The sequence below is a fragment of the Pipistrellus hanaki genome (assembly GCF_964339955.1).
Source record: "Pipistrellus hanaki genome assembly, chromosome: 17".
Lineage (NCBI taxonomy): Eukaryota > Metazoa > Chordata > Mammalia > Chiroptera > Vespertilionidae > Pipistrellus > Pipistrellus hanaki.
Genome location: NC_140519.1, coordinates 42,621,123 through 42,638,429, shown reverse-complemented (window position 1 = coordinate 42,638,429; position 17,307 = coordinate 42,621,123). Strand labels below are relative to the sequence as shown.

The window sequence follows — 17,307 nt, the reverse complement described above, 5'->3', positions numbered from 1 at the left end:
GGTAAAATGTGCTAAGACCATAAAAAATACAGGCTTCCATTTCAGCCTATGTCACTGTGATTCTACCTATTGGCTAGGCATTTAGCTTTGGCAATACTATTGTCTTTTTTGTCTTATTTATGTGATTTTTTAAAAGTTTTTAACTTCAATTTATAAATATAACTAGAAAATATAGCCCTGTTAATTAATTAAAAAAAAAAAAAGGCTTCAAAACTTAGTATGGGTGAGGTAGAGAATTCAGTTGGTTTAACAAAAAGGCAAAACTTTAGCAGCTTTGAAACTCACTGGATTTAAACTGATTAACTGTTGTAAAGGAAAGGAATAACATTAACACATAAAATGCTGGAAATTGAGGACTGTCTCAAAGGTGAGTTGTAATTAAGGGTTTTAATGATCATTTCATGGTTGAGAAGGCAATATTTCCTCCTCTTCCTCTCCCTTCAATAAACATACATTTTAAATATTTGTTATTTAAAATTAACCTTTTATTTATACATGTTCTTATTAACACGTTATGTTAAAGAAGTAGAAGACTGTCTATATAAGTTAGTTTTTATCCATATTGATTTTTACCTCTGTTTATATTTTCTTCATCCTTATTAAATGCTTTTTTAAATGCAGACATAATACAAATTATATTAAATTTTCTCTGAGGATAAAGCTAATATGTAAATTACCTTCTGTTGGTGAATCAGTTCTGAAGATGAGAGCTGTGTTTAGAATAGATATATACTAAGAATAAAAACCCCGTAAATATAATAGTTACATACACAATTTCAGTAAATTATCACTCGTACTTACATGATTATTTATACCCTTGAATTAAATCATTAAAATAGGAATCTCTTCCTTTCTTAGCCTCAGCAAGTGTCAACATTGGCCAGTTGGAGCATCAGCTGATACTGTCAGTGGATCCCTGGAGGATTCGGCAGATTTTAATTGAATTACATGGAATGACATCAGAGCGCCAATTCTGGACAGTATCCAATAAGGTAAGAAACCCTCTGTGAAGAACAGGAAATAAAATTACCCTTCTTTTCTAAGGTAAGTTAATCGGAGAGTTGTTACCTGACCGTTTTGAGAATAAGGACCCCTTTTATTTGCCAATAATTTAGGACCTTCACATGATAATAATTGTGTACTTTGAACATCCATTGACAGGAATAAAAAATACTAGAAAAGATACTATTAAACCAGTAGCTTCTAACAAGTTTATATCCCACTTATTATTATAGCATCTACATGCACCTTATTTTATTTTATGGGTTTTAGGTAAAATTGGAGAAGATGCAGAAGATGAGCCATTGGGGTTGTTTATTCATGGTGGTTACTGCCAAGATATCTGATTTCCCCAATGAACCTTGGCTGATCTGTTCTGTCCAATGTGGCAAATGGCAGAGACCATTTATAATGATGAGAATCCTGAGGAAGCATGGACCCGAGGACAGGGGTCTTAGATGACATCTGCACTATGTGTGATTTTAGACTCTTTCCCTCTCTCATCCCTGACATTGGTTTCGCACTGGCTTAGAGACATGGACTTTGCCCAGCTATCCCTCTAGAGTAGTTCCCATCAATAAACTGAGGGTGTTTAGAACTACATGTTTATCTTCCTTATATTTTCGCTTCTTAATGTATTTTTTAAGCTCTTTTTCTAAAATATACTTTTTAAAATTGATTTGAGAGAGAGAAGAAGGGAGGGGGGAGAGAGAGAGGGTAACATTGTTCCTTTGCCTTGCTTACATGCCCCCAGTGGGGGGTCGAACCTGCAACCTGGGTATGTGCCTTTACTGGGAATAGAACTGGCAACCTTTTGGTGCACAGGGTGATGTTCAGCCAATTGAACCATGGCGTTCAGGGCCTTCAGCTCTTTTATATCCTTTTTTCTTCCTGTGAAATGGTTTTTTCAAAAAGCTTGGGGACCACCAAGTTGTAAAGATGTATGTTTTTACTGGGCAGTTATACCCTGGGAAGACTGTCTAGTTAAGTTGAAAAGAGTAAGTCAATAGCTGTATTTGTTTTTAAAATTAAATTAATCCTGGATTTAAAAAAAGAACCCAAACACACAGGTAATGTATATACCTGTTTCTGAGGTTATTTACTTAACAACTTTCCTTCATGGAAGTGCAAATCAAAATAGCTATTTTATGGGACTTGAACATGTAAGTGCAGTGAAATGGAAATTGCTGTGAACATTAATTGGGCCTCATTAGTATTGACATGGTTATTAGTGTTCATTTTTATAGATGAGGAAGTATAACATAATATTTGAGAGGGAGTTCTGACACTTAACTACCCGAGTTTATATTCAACTTCCATACTTTTACTAGCTATATAACCTTGAGGAAATTATTTAACATCTGTGTGCCTCAGCTTTCTCATCTGTAAAAGGGGGATTACTATCTACTTCATAGTACTGTTGTGACGACTGCATAAGTTAATACATATACTCTTTTTGTCTATAACCTTCAATATGTTCCAGTCAATTTAATTATTTATTACTGACTCATTATAGTGATTATGTTCATTTTTATTTTTTTATTATTTTTTTTTTAATATATTTTATTGATTTTGTACAGAGAAGAAGGGAGAGATAGAGAGTTAGAAACATCGACGAGAGAGAGTCATCGATCAGTTGCCTCTTGCACACCCCCTACTGGGGATATGCCAGCAACCAAGGTACATGCCCTTGACCGGAATCCAACCCGGGTCCCTTCAGTCCCCAAGCCGACACTCTATCCATTGAGCTAAACCGGTTTTGGCGATGATGTTCATTTTTAATAGCATTTTATTCTGGCTGTTATTTTTTTTAAAGATGACCTTTGTATGATTTTTTAAATGTGATTGAGGATTATTGAAAGATTCTTATCTAGATTTGACTTTCTCTAAGTGTGTGTATTTACATATTTTTATTTCTTCTAGTGGGAAGTACCTTCTGTTTATAGTGGTGTTATCCTGGGCATTAAAGACAGTTTAACAAGGGATTTGGTATACATTCTCATGGCCAAAGGTTTACACTGCAGTGCTGTTAAGGTGAGTAAAAGCGTACATTAACTACTGGTTAAGACTATGCTTTACTATTGTAATTTTAACATGAAAGCCAGGAATCAGAATTTTCTATTTTCCTGATCTTAAAATGATAGCCATTGGCCTAAAAGGATTTTTAAAAGATAATATTTTTTATATTGATTACTAAGAGAGGAAGAAGAAAGTGGGGGGGAAGAGAGAGAGAGAGAGAGATCTATGATGAGAGAGAATTACCAATTGTCTGCCTTCTGCACACCCCTCATCGGGGATCAAGCCCGCAACCCAGCCATGTGCCCCTTGACTGGAATCGAACCCGGGACCCTTCAGGCCACAGGCCAATTCTCTATTCACTGAGCCAAACCAGCCAGGGCCATATACATTGTTCTTAAAAAACAACTGTGCCGAGGGTGTTATTTCAGTTTTTAGGTGAGAAATCAGAGACTCAAAGGTATTAAATTGTCCAAGGTCACACAGCTAGTAAGTGGCATCAGTGCTAGAAAGGACAGAGAGACGAGAACATATTAGAGAAACCTTGAAGAGGTAAAGACTGGAATTGATTGCTGATTTGCTGCGGAGGGCAAGAAGGAGAAAAGGATCACGGATGATGCTCAAGTTTCTGTTTTGGGTGTCAGGGAACAGGTGGCAGTGCCAACAACTGAATTTAAAGAGAAAATCATTTTTGAAGGGCAGATTATGAATTCATTTTTACAGTGTTTAATTTGGGCCTGCAATTGGACACATGAGCTTGGGAATGGTCTGGGCTGAAGACAGAGATTTGGGAGTCATCAAAGATCACTCAGGGAGAATGTACAGAGCTTGGGGGGTGCAACATTGGGTCCCAGAAAGGGTGGTGTGATGGATATGAGGACCAGGTACATGTGGAGTTTCAGTAGAAAATGTCCAGTTCAGTAGATTGGACAATTAGAAGATATTTTTAAAAATATATTTTATTGATTTTTTTACAGAGAGGAATGGAGAGAGGGATAGAGAGTTAGAAACATCTAAAGAGAAACATCTAGAGAGAAACATCAATTAGCTGCCTCCTGCACGCCCCCTACTGGGGATGAACCTGCAACGAAGGTACATGCCCTTGACCAGAATTGAACCTGGGACCCTTCAGTCCGCAAGCCTAAGTTCTATCCACTGAGCCATACCAGTCAGGGCCAATTAGAAGATCTTGGTTTAATTCTGACTGGGTGGCTCAATGGAAGCATCATTCTATATACCAGTAGGTTGTGGGTTTGATCTCTCAGAGAGGCAGCCAATTGATGTTTCTCTCTCAAATCAATAAAAACATCCTTGGTGATGATAAAAAGTAAAAAGGTGAAGATCTTTGTTTAGTGAACTGTTTCTTTATCATGATGGGGGTGGAAGGGAGAAGAAGCCCGACTGGACGGAAGGGGTCCTGGGAGAGAGATGGAAGACTACTCTTTGGAAAAATTAGGAGATATGTAGCAAAGGGCTTGGATTATAGCTGATTTGATTTACAAGTCAACTATGTAGATTAATAGTGTTGTATGCAAAGATTTTAGAATATGGAATCTTGTTGAAGAAGGGTGTAAGGTGTATGGAGAAGGCTGTTAGGAATTTTACACCCATATAATGTATATAACGTATAATTTATGTAAAATTTTTTATTCTTGTTTTATAATTTATGTAAAAATTATTTAGTAATATGGCATGTAATTTATATTGATTGATTATTGGATCTTTTTAAAAAGTTGCAAAAGGATTAAATATTTATTGGAATAAATCACCAATGCAGAGATAATGATAATTTAGCCTCATTTCCTGAGATAGTGAATGTCCATCATTTAAGTTCATCTTTCTCTTTGCTCTGTACTCATAAAGTTACATATTTTTGGATTGCAAGGAAAGATAATCCAGACTATTCTGTTATTTCTTTTCATAGGACTTCTCCCATGCTAAGCAGCTGTTTGCTGCTTGTTTGGAGTTGGTAACAGAGTTCTCACCAAAACTTCGTCAGGTCACGCTGAATGAGATGCTGCTGTTGGATATTTATACCCACGAAGCTGGAACAGGGCAGTCAGGAGAGAGACCTCCTTCTGATCTCATCAGTCGGGTGCGGGGATATCTGGAGATGAGGCTTCCCGGTAAGACTTGCACAAAGCCACATTTCAGAAATTCATTACCAAGTAATCGTGGGAGAGTCTAAGGATGTTTCCTTGACTTTTTACTTTCTGAAAAAGGTTATTTTTCTCCGAAAATAGAATTCAGATGTGGACTTCACTTGAGAACATTGGGAAAATGTAGGAAACAAGTCATTTCCTAAGATTGCTGTAACAAAGTACCACAAACCAGATGATTAAAAATGATAGAAAATTATTCTCTCATAGTTTGGAGACTAGGAATCTGAAACCAAGGTGTCTGCCTGCAGGGCCAGGCTCCTCCTGAAGGTTCCAGGGAAGAATCCTTTCTTGCCTCTTCTTAGCTTATGGCTGTGTCACTCATTTACCGCCTGTTTTTCTTCCCTCTGTTTTCGTTTTTCCTCCTCCCTTATATGGCAGTGTGTGTGTGTGTGTGTGTGTGTGTGTGTGTGTGTGTGAGTGTGTGTGTGATCTTCTTATAAGGGAACAGGCATTGTAATTCAGGATGACCTGCAAAGACCCTATTTCTCTGCCAGGCACATTATGAGGTTTCAGGTGGACATGGATTTTGAGGGGACTCTACACAATAGAAACTAGTTGCAATTTGAAGATACTCTGTTAAAACAGTCAGTGTCCTTAAAGGTACATTTTGAAGGTTTATTTCCCCATTACCATCATAATCATAGAAAGGCCTCAGAATGATTGCCACTGAGTCAGGAACTCGCTGTGATCACTTTAGGAACAGTCCTCTTCGGCCCCATTCTAAATGTAAATATCTCAGAAAAGGGGCACTGCCTCTCAGGCTGTACAGGACTCCACTCTCGGTTCTGATTCAGCTTTGAGAGCCAGGCCATCTGACAGAGGGACCGCTGACTGAGTAACGGAAGCAGTGGAGCCCATTCTGGTGTGGGCTTCCTTTGGCAGACTGTACAGCACTCAGTGACATGCAGCATTTGGGATGCTAACTTCACTTCTGTCTTCATTCTTCTTTAAGAAGATAAATCAAATAATGTATTTTTTACTTTGCTGTGCTCCTATGCTGTTTTTCGTCATTTCAGATTCTTTTTTGAAAGAAGATGAGATATAAATTAAATAGCCACAGGCAATCTTTTTAGAAAGACTGAATATAATTACTTAAGTTTAATATCTCTTTCCATTTAGAGTTTTAACCTTGTTCTTCAGCATTCATTGGGGTTTCTTTTTCCTGCAGTACATTAAAACCCGACTGTTAATATACTAAGGAAGTGTTCAAAACAATTGCTTCTGGTACAGTGATATTTTTTGAAAGAGTGAATGAATTGTCTCAGGAATATTTATTACATTTTAATCAGAAAAATAATAAAAATGATATATTAACTCAGATTTATTACAGTTTTATATGGTTTATCTATTTCTCTTTAAAGTTTATTTCATATCATTTTGTACTTGTTTCATTTGTGTGTTCATTCTCTGCTCATTCGAATTATAAATTTCCGCAGTAGAGTGTTGGGTATCTGAGGTGTTCTTAAGTGCGTACTTTTTTGATAATAGTGGGGACCATGGCAGACTGTTAGGAAACCTTTAAGCTTTCTAGAGAAAAGTACAAAATGTTAATATTTTTCTGTTTTTTATCTGTAACTGTTGTTTTTAATATGTTTAACTGAAATCTGAGCAAATTTTGCTTTGTTCTCATTATAATGTTATGATGGTAATTCCAAATATTTTCTTGGCTTTTTAGATATTCCTCTTCGTCAAGTTATTGCTGAGGAATGTGTTGCTTTTATGTTAAACTGGAAGGAAAACGAATACCTTACACTGCAAGTTCCTGCCTTTCTGCTCCAGAGTAATCCATATGTAAAGGTAATTCATGTTTAATCTAAATAAAATAATTATTAGGATGGAATTATTGTACCTATTTTTTTTTAGGTTTGTACTACTTAGGGAACTTGTCCAATTTTTATGATACAATGTAAGGTTGGACAAATGTTTGTTGGTTTATAGTTTTTGATAATTCAGGCGCTTAGTTTGCCTTCTCTAATGCTTTTTTCTAGTACCCTATAGTTCCATGATAATGCAAGGAAAAATAATGTAGTTCAAAGATAAACTTTTGGTATAATCCTAAACTGGTGAGAGGTGGGTCAGCTTTTATTGCTTTGGATGATAAAGTCAAACCCGGCCCGCAAGGCCCAGTGGTGAGCATCAGCCTGTGAACCAGAAGGTCATGGCTTGGTTCCTTGTCAGGGCACATGTCTGGGTGTGCAGGCTCGATCCCCAGTGTGGGTCGTGCAGGAGGCAGCCAGTTAATGATTCTCTCTCATCATTGATATTTCTCTCCCTTCCTCTCTGAAATCAATAAAAATATAATTTAAAAAATCAGACTCTAGTTTTAAGCTCGGGAATACACAGGTATACATGGGTGTACACTGGTGGGAGCCGTAAGGAGTGTGTAGTTCCACCATTTTCCATTTGAGCACCTTACTTTTTTTTTTTTTTTTTTTTTTTAACTCTCACCAGAGGATATGAGAGAGAAACTCTGATGTTAGAGAGGAACATTGATCAGTTAGTTGCCTCCGTTATGCCCTGACCAGGAATCGAACCTGCAACCTTTTGGTGTACAGATGCTCAACCACTGAGCCACTCAGCCAGGGTGGACCTTACCTTTCTTTAGAGTCTGTTTACTTATCTAAATGTAATGTGCTGGATTGTTGTTAGTGTACTTGTTTGTTATCAGTAGTGACACCCCTGAACTGACAATAAGTTGTTCATTCTTTTTTCCTTTAGTTTAATCTTTATTTTTTTCATTTATCCCTTCTTCCACCTCCACCCACACATTCTCCTCTTTTAATTATCTTCACTGTGCTGAATTTGCTATAAGAATTTGATTATCTTTTTCTACATTTAGGGTCTGTCTTTTCTCTGCCTTTTGCTTTCAGCTCTTCCACTTTTTATTCTTTCTGGGTCCTTCCTCCATCTTTGGTCTGTACACTCTCTTAATTTAGGGCAATCATTTTCCGTAATCTTTCCTTTCCTAATTCTGCCCCTTCACATAGCAGTATCCCCAGTTGCTACTGTTTCTTAGAGAACAGTTGCTTTGAATCTTGTTCTATCAACTACAATTTCCATATATTTTTCTCAAGAAATATTTTTTAATTATTAAAATGTGTGTGTGTGTAAAACTTAAGCACTATTTTAATCTCATCCATGGGATTTTAACCCCGTTAACATTGTATTGTATACATTTCTTTGCAAACCTTTATTTATTTATTTTTTTAAAGCAGGATCATACTATATATATTTGGAAATTTGTTTTTCCTCCCACTTAACAAGTCACATACATCTTTGCATCATCGCAATTTGTTCTCATTAGACTATACTTGTTTGGAGCAGTGAGGTTTATAATATACGAAGACCAGAGGTTTCTTTCCTGAGCAGATACAGATCTGTCCGCAGATAATGAGGTCTAAGATTCTCAGTTGTTGGGGAGAAGGCACAGCATAGAATAACTGCTTGGTGTACTGGGACAGTTGTCCATTTTGCTTTTGTGCCTTAATAATAGAACTCACATGTGTGGCATTACAGATGATCTCTTGTGTATTTTCTGTTTGTTTTCCGTGTTACAGCTTGGACAGCTTTTAGCAGCTACAATCAAAGAGCTTCCGGGCCCTAAAGAGAGTAGACGGACTGCGAAAGACCTGTGGGAAGTTGTTGTTCAGATCTGTAGTGTGTCCAGCCAACACAAACGAGGAAATGATGGCAGAGTTAGTTTAATAAAGCAGAGGGAATCCACATTAGGCATAATGTATAGGTATGTTTTGATCAGTTTATTTATTTCTTAGTTATTATTTATGCTATTTGTACTATTTCCAGAACATCTACCGTTATCCTTATATATCATAAAGATAGACAATGTAAGAATTTGCTGGTGCTGACATCTCATGGACTTGTCTGACATGATCACCTTTGGAAATATCTTGTTTATTTTAAGAAACTATCATTTAATATAATCAATGGAAGCTTACAGTTGGATAGTAATATAGAAATTATATTGTTATGGCAATAAAATATATTCTTACACATGCAGAACTGGAGAGTTTGGAATAAATCTTCACCTATAATTTATTTTCATTGTATATATAATGTTTTTTTTGTTTGTTTGTTTGTTTTTTTGTAGGAGTGAACTGCTTTCTTTTATAAAAAAATTACGGGTATGTTTTCTTAAAAGTCAATTACTATTGATGATTTTTTTATAAACTATAACTAAAAAATATTGAGTGCTTAATGATTATTTAGGTGAACTGTTAATGTGCTTCAGTGTTGAGGATAGGATAGTCTAAAAGGAGAAATTTATTTTGCATTTACCTAACATGTTCTAGTGACTACAAACAGGCATTTTTTTAAATGACAAAGAAGTCTTTCTAATAGGGCTAGATGTGTGAAGCCTAGCTTTGACTTTTGTTTGATCAGGTTAATGTCATACTAATTTACTGGACATAACCTAGATTCCATCCTTTATTATTTTAAGGAATAAAAGTCAGTTTGTTTAAGGTAGCTGAAAGTACTTGTGGAATGTTATCTGTTTACTCAGTTTCAAAAATCATGAGGATTCGTATATTCTAAACCAGACTCCTAAATAGGATTAGTTTTTGCCAGGATTTCTTTCATGACATTAAAGATAAAGTTGATCTTTAGTGTGTTTTAAACTAAAGTAGATAGTAAATTCCAAAGAGTAAGAAAAGTCCCAAAAAAATACTTGGTATCCTTGATGTTGATTCAAGAAATATTAACATATAATATTTAAGGATTCTGTTTTCTTTCTCATAGGAACCATTGGTTTTGACTATTATTTTATCACTCTTTGTCAAACTTCACAATGTTCGGGTGAGTATTTCATAATTTCATTGTTTTAAAGATGTTTGAAATACTCTTCCTTTTAAATCACCTTTTCTTTTTTCTTTAAGGAAGATATTGTGAATGATATCACAGCCGAGCACATCTCTATTTGGCCATCCTCCATCCCCAAGTAAGAAGTATTACAGCTTACATTTTAGTAAATTACTTATATATTTAGGTCCATCCTGACTGGTATAGGTAGCTCTTGAATAGTTTGATTTAAAAGGCTGCAGTGTCAGGATTCTATAGCTAAGTTTGTGTTTCTCTATAATAGTAATTGTCTTTCTAATAGCGATGACTAAGGCATAACTCTTAAGAGCGGAGGTACACCAACCTTAGATAGAACAGAAGAGCTCTAAGTAGTTCTGATTACTTGTCAGTGAAAATCGAAGCTAAAAGAATGGCTTTCTATCAGGTTTTCGGAATCTTACCTCTTTTACAAGTATCTATTTGAAAATGTTTATTTTTTTATTTTTTTCTAAGTAATTCTTTGTACATCTTCTCTAGCTGTGATTATCAGAGGCTCCAAATCCCTTTTAGTTGCCTTTCTAAGCTCTTTAATTACTTTAAAAAACTTCCCTCTTACTTTCATCACCTGAGAATCACAATAAGATGATGGGGGAATTTTTTTAGGGGAGAAAAACTATTTTTTTTTTTCTGGAAGAAGAAACCATTTACATTTTTCTCTTCATACACACACACACACACACACACACACACACACACACTCTCTCACACTCACACACTCAGAAGAGTCCATATTTGTTTCCTCACCAATGTTACTTTCCTTCCCTCCTTTCCCCCCAGTCTCCTTACTTTGTGCCTGAAGGGTATGTCCTAAGCCTTATTTTATTGCTCTTAGTAGCATCTGCGAAGAAGAAAAGATTTCAGTAGGTAGGGAAGCAATCAGTAGAATGAGTAATTTGCTTCCATCTCAGCCTTTGAGACTGGAGACAGTTTTATTGATTTTTTAGAGAGGAAGGGAGAGAGATAGCCAGAAACGTGGATGAGAGAGAAACATCGACCAGCTGCCTCTTGCACACCCCCTACTGGGGATGTGCCCGCAACCAACGTACATGCCCCTGACCAGAATCGAACCTGGGACCTTTGGGTCCGCAGACCGACTCTCTACCGCTGAGCCAAACTGGCTTCGGCTGGAGACAGTTTTATATCTCATAAGGAGATTGGAGGGTCAGAAATGGGTTTGGGGCCCTTCTCTCCACTTACTGGGGCTTGTTTCCCAAAGCAGTACCCTGCTTTATTTTCAGTGTGGGTATTGTTAATGAACAAAAAGAGTGGTTTGCCTAGAGGCTCTTAGCCAGACTCCTAGGACCGGAGTCTCAACCACTCCACTTACCTGTTATATAGGCAAGTTGCTTTCTGTGCCAATTTTTGCATCTGTAAAATGGGTATATGAATAGTACCTCTGTCAGAATTGTGAGGATTAATTTAATTTTGTTACTGGTAAATTGTGCCTAAAAAGTGGAGCTAAGGTGTTTATCCTGACTTTTATATGCTTTATATTGTAAAATATTTAAAGAGACCTATTTAGAGTGGTCTAGTCAACCTTCTTTGGCATTTTGAGGAAAAGGAAACAAAATCAGATGGTTTTCAACTGTTTATAAAAAATTAGCTTATCACACTTTTGCTGACTTAGATGTTTTGATAGTTTTTATATATTTACAACTAGTAATACTTAGATTATGGTCACCTAAATTTTGGGTAAGTCTTTGTTTTTAGTAAATGTGTGTATGGAATTTGAAATTGTTTCTTAAAATGGAGCTTACTGGTCATTGTCTTCTCTTAAGCCTCCAGTCAGTGGACTTTGAAGCTGTGGCAGTCACCGTGAAAGAGCTGGTTCGGTACGGCCGCAGCATCAACCCGAACAACCATTCCTGGTTAATCATCCAGGCGGACATTTATTTTGGTGAGTGAGATGTGTGCGTGCTTTGTGTTTTGTTTTTGTAGTATTTTTAGAAGTGAAAATAAATATGTTATAATTGATAATTACTTATTTTGGGGAATACATTGATATTCTTCCATTTTATGTGATAGATTTTTTTCAACTTGTTAAGAATATTTTTGTTAGTGTACAAATCAAATAAAATTTCTGACTGGTATCATTTCCTGATCAATGTTTTAGTAGTGGAGTTTTTTAAAGAGAAGATTTCAGATATTATAATAGGATACTATAATGAAACCACATTTATGTGCCACCCAGCTCTAGCAGTAACTTTTGGCCAGTCTCGTTTTATCTCTACACACTCACTACATTATTTTGCTGTCTCCTATGTTATTTTTGAAGCAAATAGTTGATGATTTAAAAAAATAGATATTTTTGTTGATTTCACATAGGAAGGTAGAGGGAGAGAGAGAAACATCAAAGATGAGAATCATTGATTAGCTGCCTCCTTCTGGGGATTGAGTTTGCAATCCAGCTACGTGCCCTGACTGGGAATCAAACCTGGTTCATAGATCAATGTTCTACCACTGAGACACACTGGCCAGGCTGGTTGACTGCTTATTTTCACCCCTTGCCCTCCCCCCCATCCAAGAATTTATTATCAGTATCTTATTATCTATTCAGAAAAGATTTACTGGTTCTAAACGACCTCAGAAAATTAAGTACGACATTTGGGAAATAAGTACCTCCAAATACTAAGTTCTGTATACTAGTAAGTTTGACAAGAAATCTGAAACAAATCTTCGTGTAGTCATTTTTAGAAGGCAAAAACTATTATTTTGCTTCTTTAAAGTAGTTTTTTAAAAAGGCAATATTTTGCAGTATTTTCTTGAATAAGTGTTATCTCTAAGTCTGTGGCTTGAATCTGCTTTTGTCACCTGACTTCACCAAGGAGGCCATCTGTTTTTCCAACGGATAATTTGTGATAGGTAATTTCTTGATCTCTGTTTTCTACTCCAGCGACAAATCAGTATTCAGCAGCTCTTCACTATTACCTCCAGGCGGGAGCTGTGTGTTCTGATTTCTTTAATAAAGCGGTACCCCCTGATGTGTATACAGACCAGGTAGGTTGTTTTTATTGGCGTTTTTCCTTCTTGACTGTCTGCCTTTAAATGCTCTTCCTGGGTCCCTTGTGGGTGAGTTTTCATTTCTCTGTTGTGATTACTCTCAAATTGATTGCTTTAGATCAGTTTGCTGTCCAATATTTAAAATTTTTCAATAACTATTTTTTTTAAATTAATAGTTTTTTAGAACAGTTTCATTTTTTTTTTTTTAATTTTTAAAAAATACTCTTTTATTGATTTCAGAGAGGAAGGGAGAGGGGAGAAAAAGATAGAAACATCAATGATGAGAATCATTGATTGGCTGCCTCCTGCACGCCTCCTGCTGGGAATTGAGCCCTCAACCTGGGCATGTGACCTTGACGAATTGAACCCGGGACCTTTTCGTCTGCAGTCCGACACTCTGTCCATGGAGCCAAACTGGCTAGGTGCTGGAACAGTTTTAGATTCATAGCAAAGAGAGAGAAAAAATTAGAGTTCTCATATACCTGCTTTGTATCAGCTATCACATATATCTTAGTAAATGTTCCCTGTATACTTTAAAAAACAAACGTGTACTCTGCTGTGGCTGGGAGTTTTATAAAAATGTATAACCTCTCCTGTTCACATCCCATATCATAACAGTGCATTTATTATAATTGATGTTAATTAGTTTCTTAAAATAATCCACATTGTTTTTATAGGTAATAAAAAGAATGATAAAGTGTTGTTCTTTGCTGAATTGCCACACGCAGGTTAGTTTAATATTTTGATTTTTGATTTTCCTGTATATTAGAGTTTATAGTAAATATAAAGCGTTGGACTGGGAAATAGCTTGTATTTTCCTTGCTATTGCTTAAGTTTATGGTATTTAAGAATTTGACATATTTAAGTTTTTTAGTTCTTTATAGCAGCGGTCGCCAACCTTTCAGAACTTACAGACCACCAGTGGTCCACGGACCACTGGTTGGCGACTGCTGCTCCCAAGGTTTCCTTAAACCAGCAACCACCAACCTTTCAGACCTCACGGACCACCAGTTGAAGTCCTGGCTCCTTTATAGAATTTAATTAAAATGAAAGAATATTGGTCTTTAAAGTGGAAAAGAAACATTCTCAAGTGTGGTTTTTTTTATATTTAAGAGTAGATATATACATTAGTTATTAGGAAAATGCCGATCAATACCACGGTAAGATATCACTTCATACTAATATGGCCGTTATTCAAAGACAGATAGGAACAATTGTTGGTAAAGATGTGAAGAAATGATGCTGGTAGGAATATAAAATAGGGCAACCTTTTGGGAAAAGTTTGGCATTTCCTCAAAAATTAAAAGTGCAATTACCATATGACCCAGCACTTCCTTTCCTGTGTATGGCCAAGAACATAGAAAACCTATGTTCACAGAAAAATCTGTACATGAATGTTCACAGCAGCATTGTCTATCGTATATTATTTCCAGAAACTTAGAAACAGCCCAGTGTTTGTTAGATGAAGAATGGATAAACGGAATTGATGTCTATACAATGGACATTATTCTGTCATAAAAGGGGGATGATGTATTGATACATGCTAAAACAGGGATGAATCTTAGAAGTATTATGTTGAGTGAAAAAAGTCAGCTACTAAAGGCTGTTGTATAATTCCATTAAGATGAAATGTTTAGCAGAGGCACATGCACACAGTCAGAATGTAGAGTGGTGGTTGGCAGAGACTGGGGGAAGAAGAATGGAAAGTGATGTCAGTGGGTGCGGAGTTTTTGCAGAGTGAGGGGAGGGAAAAGACTGGAAGGGAGGATATTTGATAGTTGTGATGGTTGCACGACTTTGTAAATACACTAAAAACCACTGAATTGTGCATTATAAAAGGGTGAATTTCATGTTATATAAATTATATTTTTTTAAATTAATAATTAAGCATTATGACCTACATACTTTTAGATCTGCTTTAGGTTAAACAGACTGGCAGCCTAAATTTTGCCAAAATGAGCTCTGTGTCTGCCATCTGTCAAGGTTTAAGCATGTTCTTATGTCCTTGAATATCATGACAGTTTGGCAGTTTTCCATTCCCTTCAATTTTTGAATTGGCTTTTCGCTAGTTTCTCATTCAAATAAACCTCTAAAAACTGTAGATATTGGGCAGGCAGTTGTTTGTAAAAGGTTTTTGCAATTGAAATTGAATAGAATCCATCAATATGAGCTAATATTGTTGATATAAGAATAAAAAATGTCCCCTCTAAAGTCAGGAGTTATTGTTCACACTAGTTACCTTAAACCATTTTCAAATCCTTATTTGTTCATGTAGGTGGCAATTTTATGTCAGTTCCTCAGAGAAATTGACTACAAAACAGCCTTTAAATCACTGCAGGAGCAAAACAGGTATGCATGATTTTAAAAAAAGAAATGAAGCTACTATTTTTCTGCTTAAGAGGAAGTAACTGAATTCTATTTTTTCAGTCATGATGCTATGGACTCCTACTATGACTACATATGGGATGTTACCATTTTGGAATACTTGACTTGTATCCTTTCATCTAATGTACGTGATACTAGTACAGTTCATTTCTATAAATTAAAGAAGTATTTAATAGTGTGTATCTTCTAAACCCGTGGTTGGCAAACTGTGGCTCACAAGCCACACAAGTCTCTTTGGCCCCTTGAGTGTGGCTCGTCCACAAAATACCACATCCTGGGTGAGTCTATTTTGAAGAAGTGGCATTAGAAGAAGTTTAAGTTTTAAAAAGTTGGCTCAAAAGAAATGTCAATCGTTGTACTGTTGATATTTGGCTCTGTTGACTAAGAGGTTTGCCGACCACTGTTCTAAACCAAACCTAAAACAGAGTTGAGATTCTGCTGTAGTTTTAATAGTATTAGACTTATTATTCTTAACTGATTCATTTAGATCTTCATCACAAGAGAGGAGAAACAGATAAAAGACAAATTGCGGTAAGTAATTTTGTGTTTTGTTTCAGTAATATAGTTAAGAATTGTATCAACAACAAAAAAAGATTTTGTGTGTGTGTTATTTCCAAAAGTTGGTTATTAGTGTTTTGTTTTTTCTGCCTATTAGTGGTTTTTTTTGTGTGTGTGTGGTTTTTTTTAAAATATATTTTATTGAATTTTCACAGAGAGGAAGGGAGAGAGTGAGCGAGCTAGAAACGTTGATGAGAGAGAAACATCGACCAGCTGCCTCCTGCACACCCCCCACTGGGAATGCACCCACAACCGAAGTACATGCCCTTGACCGGAATTGAACCCGGGACCCTTCAGTCCGCAGACTGTCGCTCTACCACTGAGCCAAACCGGTTTCGGCTATTAGTGTTCTTTTTAAAGATCCTATTTTGATAATGAGCATTTGCATCTAGTTTATTTCACATTAAAATATTAGATCGTGGCATCTCTCTACTCTAGACCTTTAAATGGCTTCTCATTTCACAGTGGTTAAGACCATACAGTGGTCTGTAAGGCCACATATGATTTGCCCATCTGACCCCCACCTTCTGTAACTTCTATACCAGTAAGTAGTTTCATGTATGTGTATGTTAGCAAGACTTTACTTTTTGCCATATCTCTAATAACATCACTTTTCTGTTTTGGAAGATCAAAGCCATTGGTCAAACAGAATTGAACGCAAGCAACCCAGAAGAAGTGTTACAGCTGGCAGCGCAGAGGAGGAAAAAAAAGTTCCTACAAGCAATGGCGAAACTTTACTTTTAAGCAGTTAAAGTTTTTTAACTTTATTTTTTAAACAATAGGCTAAATATAAACAGTATTAAAAGATTAAGTTTATATATAATACAAATATACACATTTAGTGGTGTTTTCTTTCCAGACAAAATACCGAAACAATTTAAAAACAAACTATACAGATTTCATGCCATAATAGCTTAAATTTTATAATTTCTTCAAAGAAGAGATTCACATGTCTAGTGACAATCTAGAATTTGTTTTCTAATTAAATCCATTTTTGATGCTGAAATTACATTTTCCCAAAAACATTCATGTAGAACTAGTCTATATACCAACTTCTTATGTGAAGTTTACTTGTTTTTTAAATAAATAGATTGCTGGGAATTGGTATACATTTAATACTTTTCTGCCTTAATAGAAGTTTAGGTCAGGTGTTAAGGACATTGTCAAAGTGATCAAGCTTAACTCTTGTCGGAGTTAAGGACCTTAGCACTTTTGCAAATGTAAATAAAGCCTTAGTCACACGAAAAAAAAAAAAATCTTTAAGGATACCTTAGAGCAGCGGTTGTCAACCACTGGTCCATGAGGTCCGAAAGATTGGCAACCGCTGCCT

At 36.0% G+C, this 17,307-nt stretch overlaps 1 protein-coding gene across 1 annotated transcript in view; it reads left to right on the top strand.

The window, feature by feature from the left end:
* INTS8 (integrator complex subunit 8) overlaps window positions 1–16,810 on the top strand; it is a 34,431-nt gene extending 17,621 nt beyond the window's left edge. The window contains exons 13-27 of the mRNA XM_084864693.1: window positions 859–992; window positions 2,923–3,033; window positions 4,940–5,141; window positions 6,853–6,974; window positions 8,735–8,919; window positions 9,286–9,319; window positions 9,936–9,992; window positions 10,073–10,134; window positions 11,813–11,931; window positions 12,928–13,031; window positions 13,712–13,762; window positions 15,310–15,383; window positions 15,462–15,526; window positions 15,907–15,950; window positions 16,605–16,810. Of these exons, the coding sequence (XP_084720819.1) occupies window positions 859–992; window positions 2,923–3,033; window positions 4,940–5,141; window positions 6,853–6,974; window positions 8,735–8,919; window positions 9,286–9,319; window positions 9,936–9,992; window positions 10,073–10,134; window positions 11,813–11,931; window positions 12,928–13,031; window positions 13,712–13,762; window positions 15,310–15,383; window positions 15,462–15,526; window positions 15,907–15,950; window positions 16,605–16,721 (1,481 nt within the window). The 3' untranslated portion in view covers window positions 16,722–16,810. The remainder of the gene's footprint in view (window positions 1–858; window positions 993–2,922; window positions 3,034–4,939; window positions 5,142–6,852; window positions 6,975–8,734; window positions 8,920–9,285; window positions 9,320–9,935; window positions 9,993–10,072; window positions 10,135–11,812; window positions 11,932–12,927; window positions 13,032–13,711; window positions 13,763–15,309; window positions 15,384–15,461; window positions 15,527–15,906; window positions 15,951–16,604) is intronic.
* Window positions 16,811–17,307: the final 497 nt, after the last annotated feature.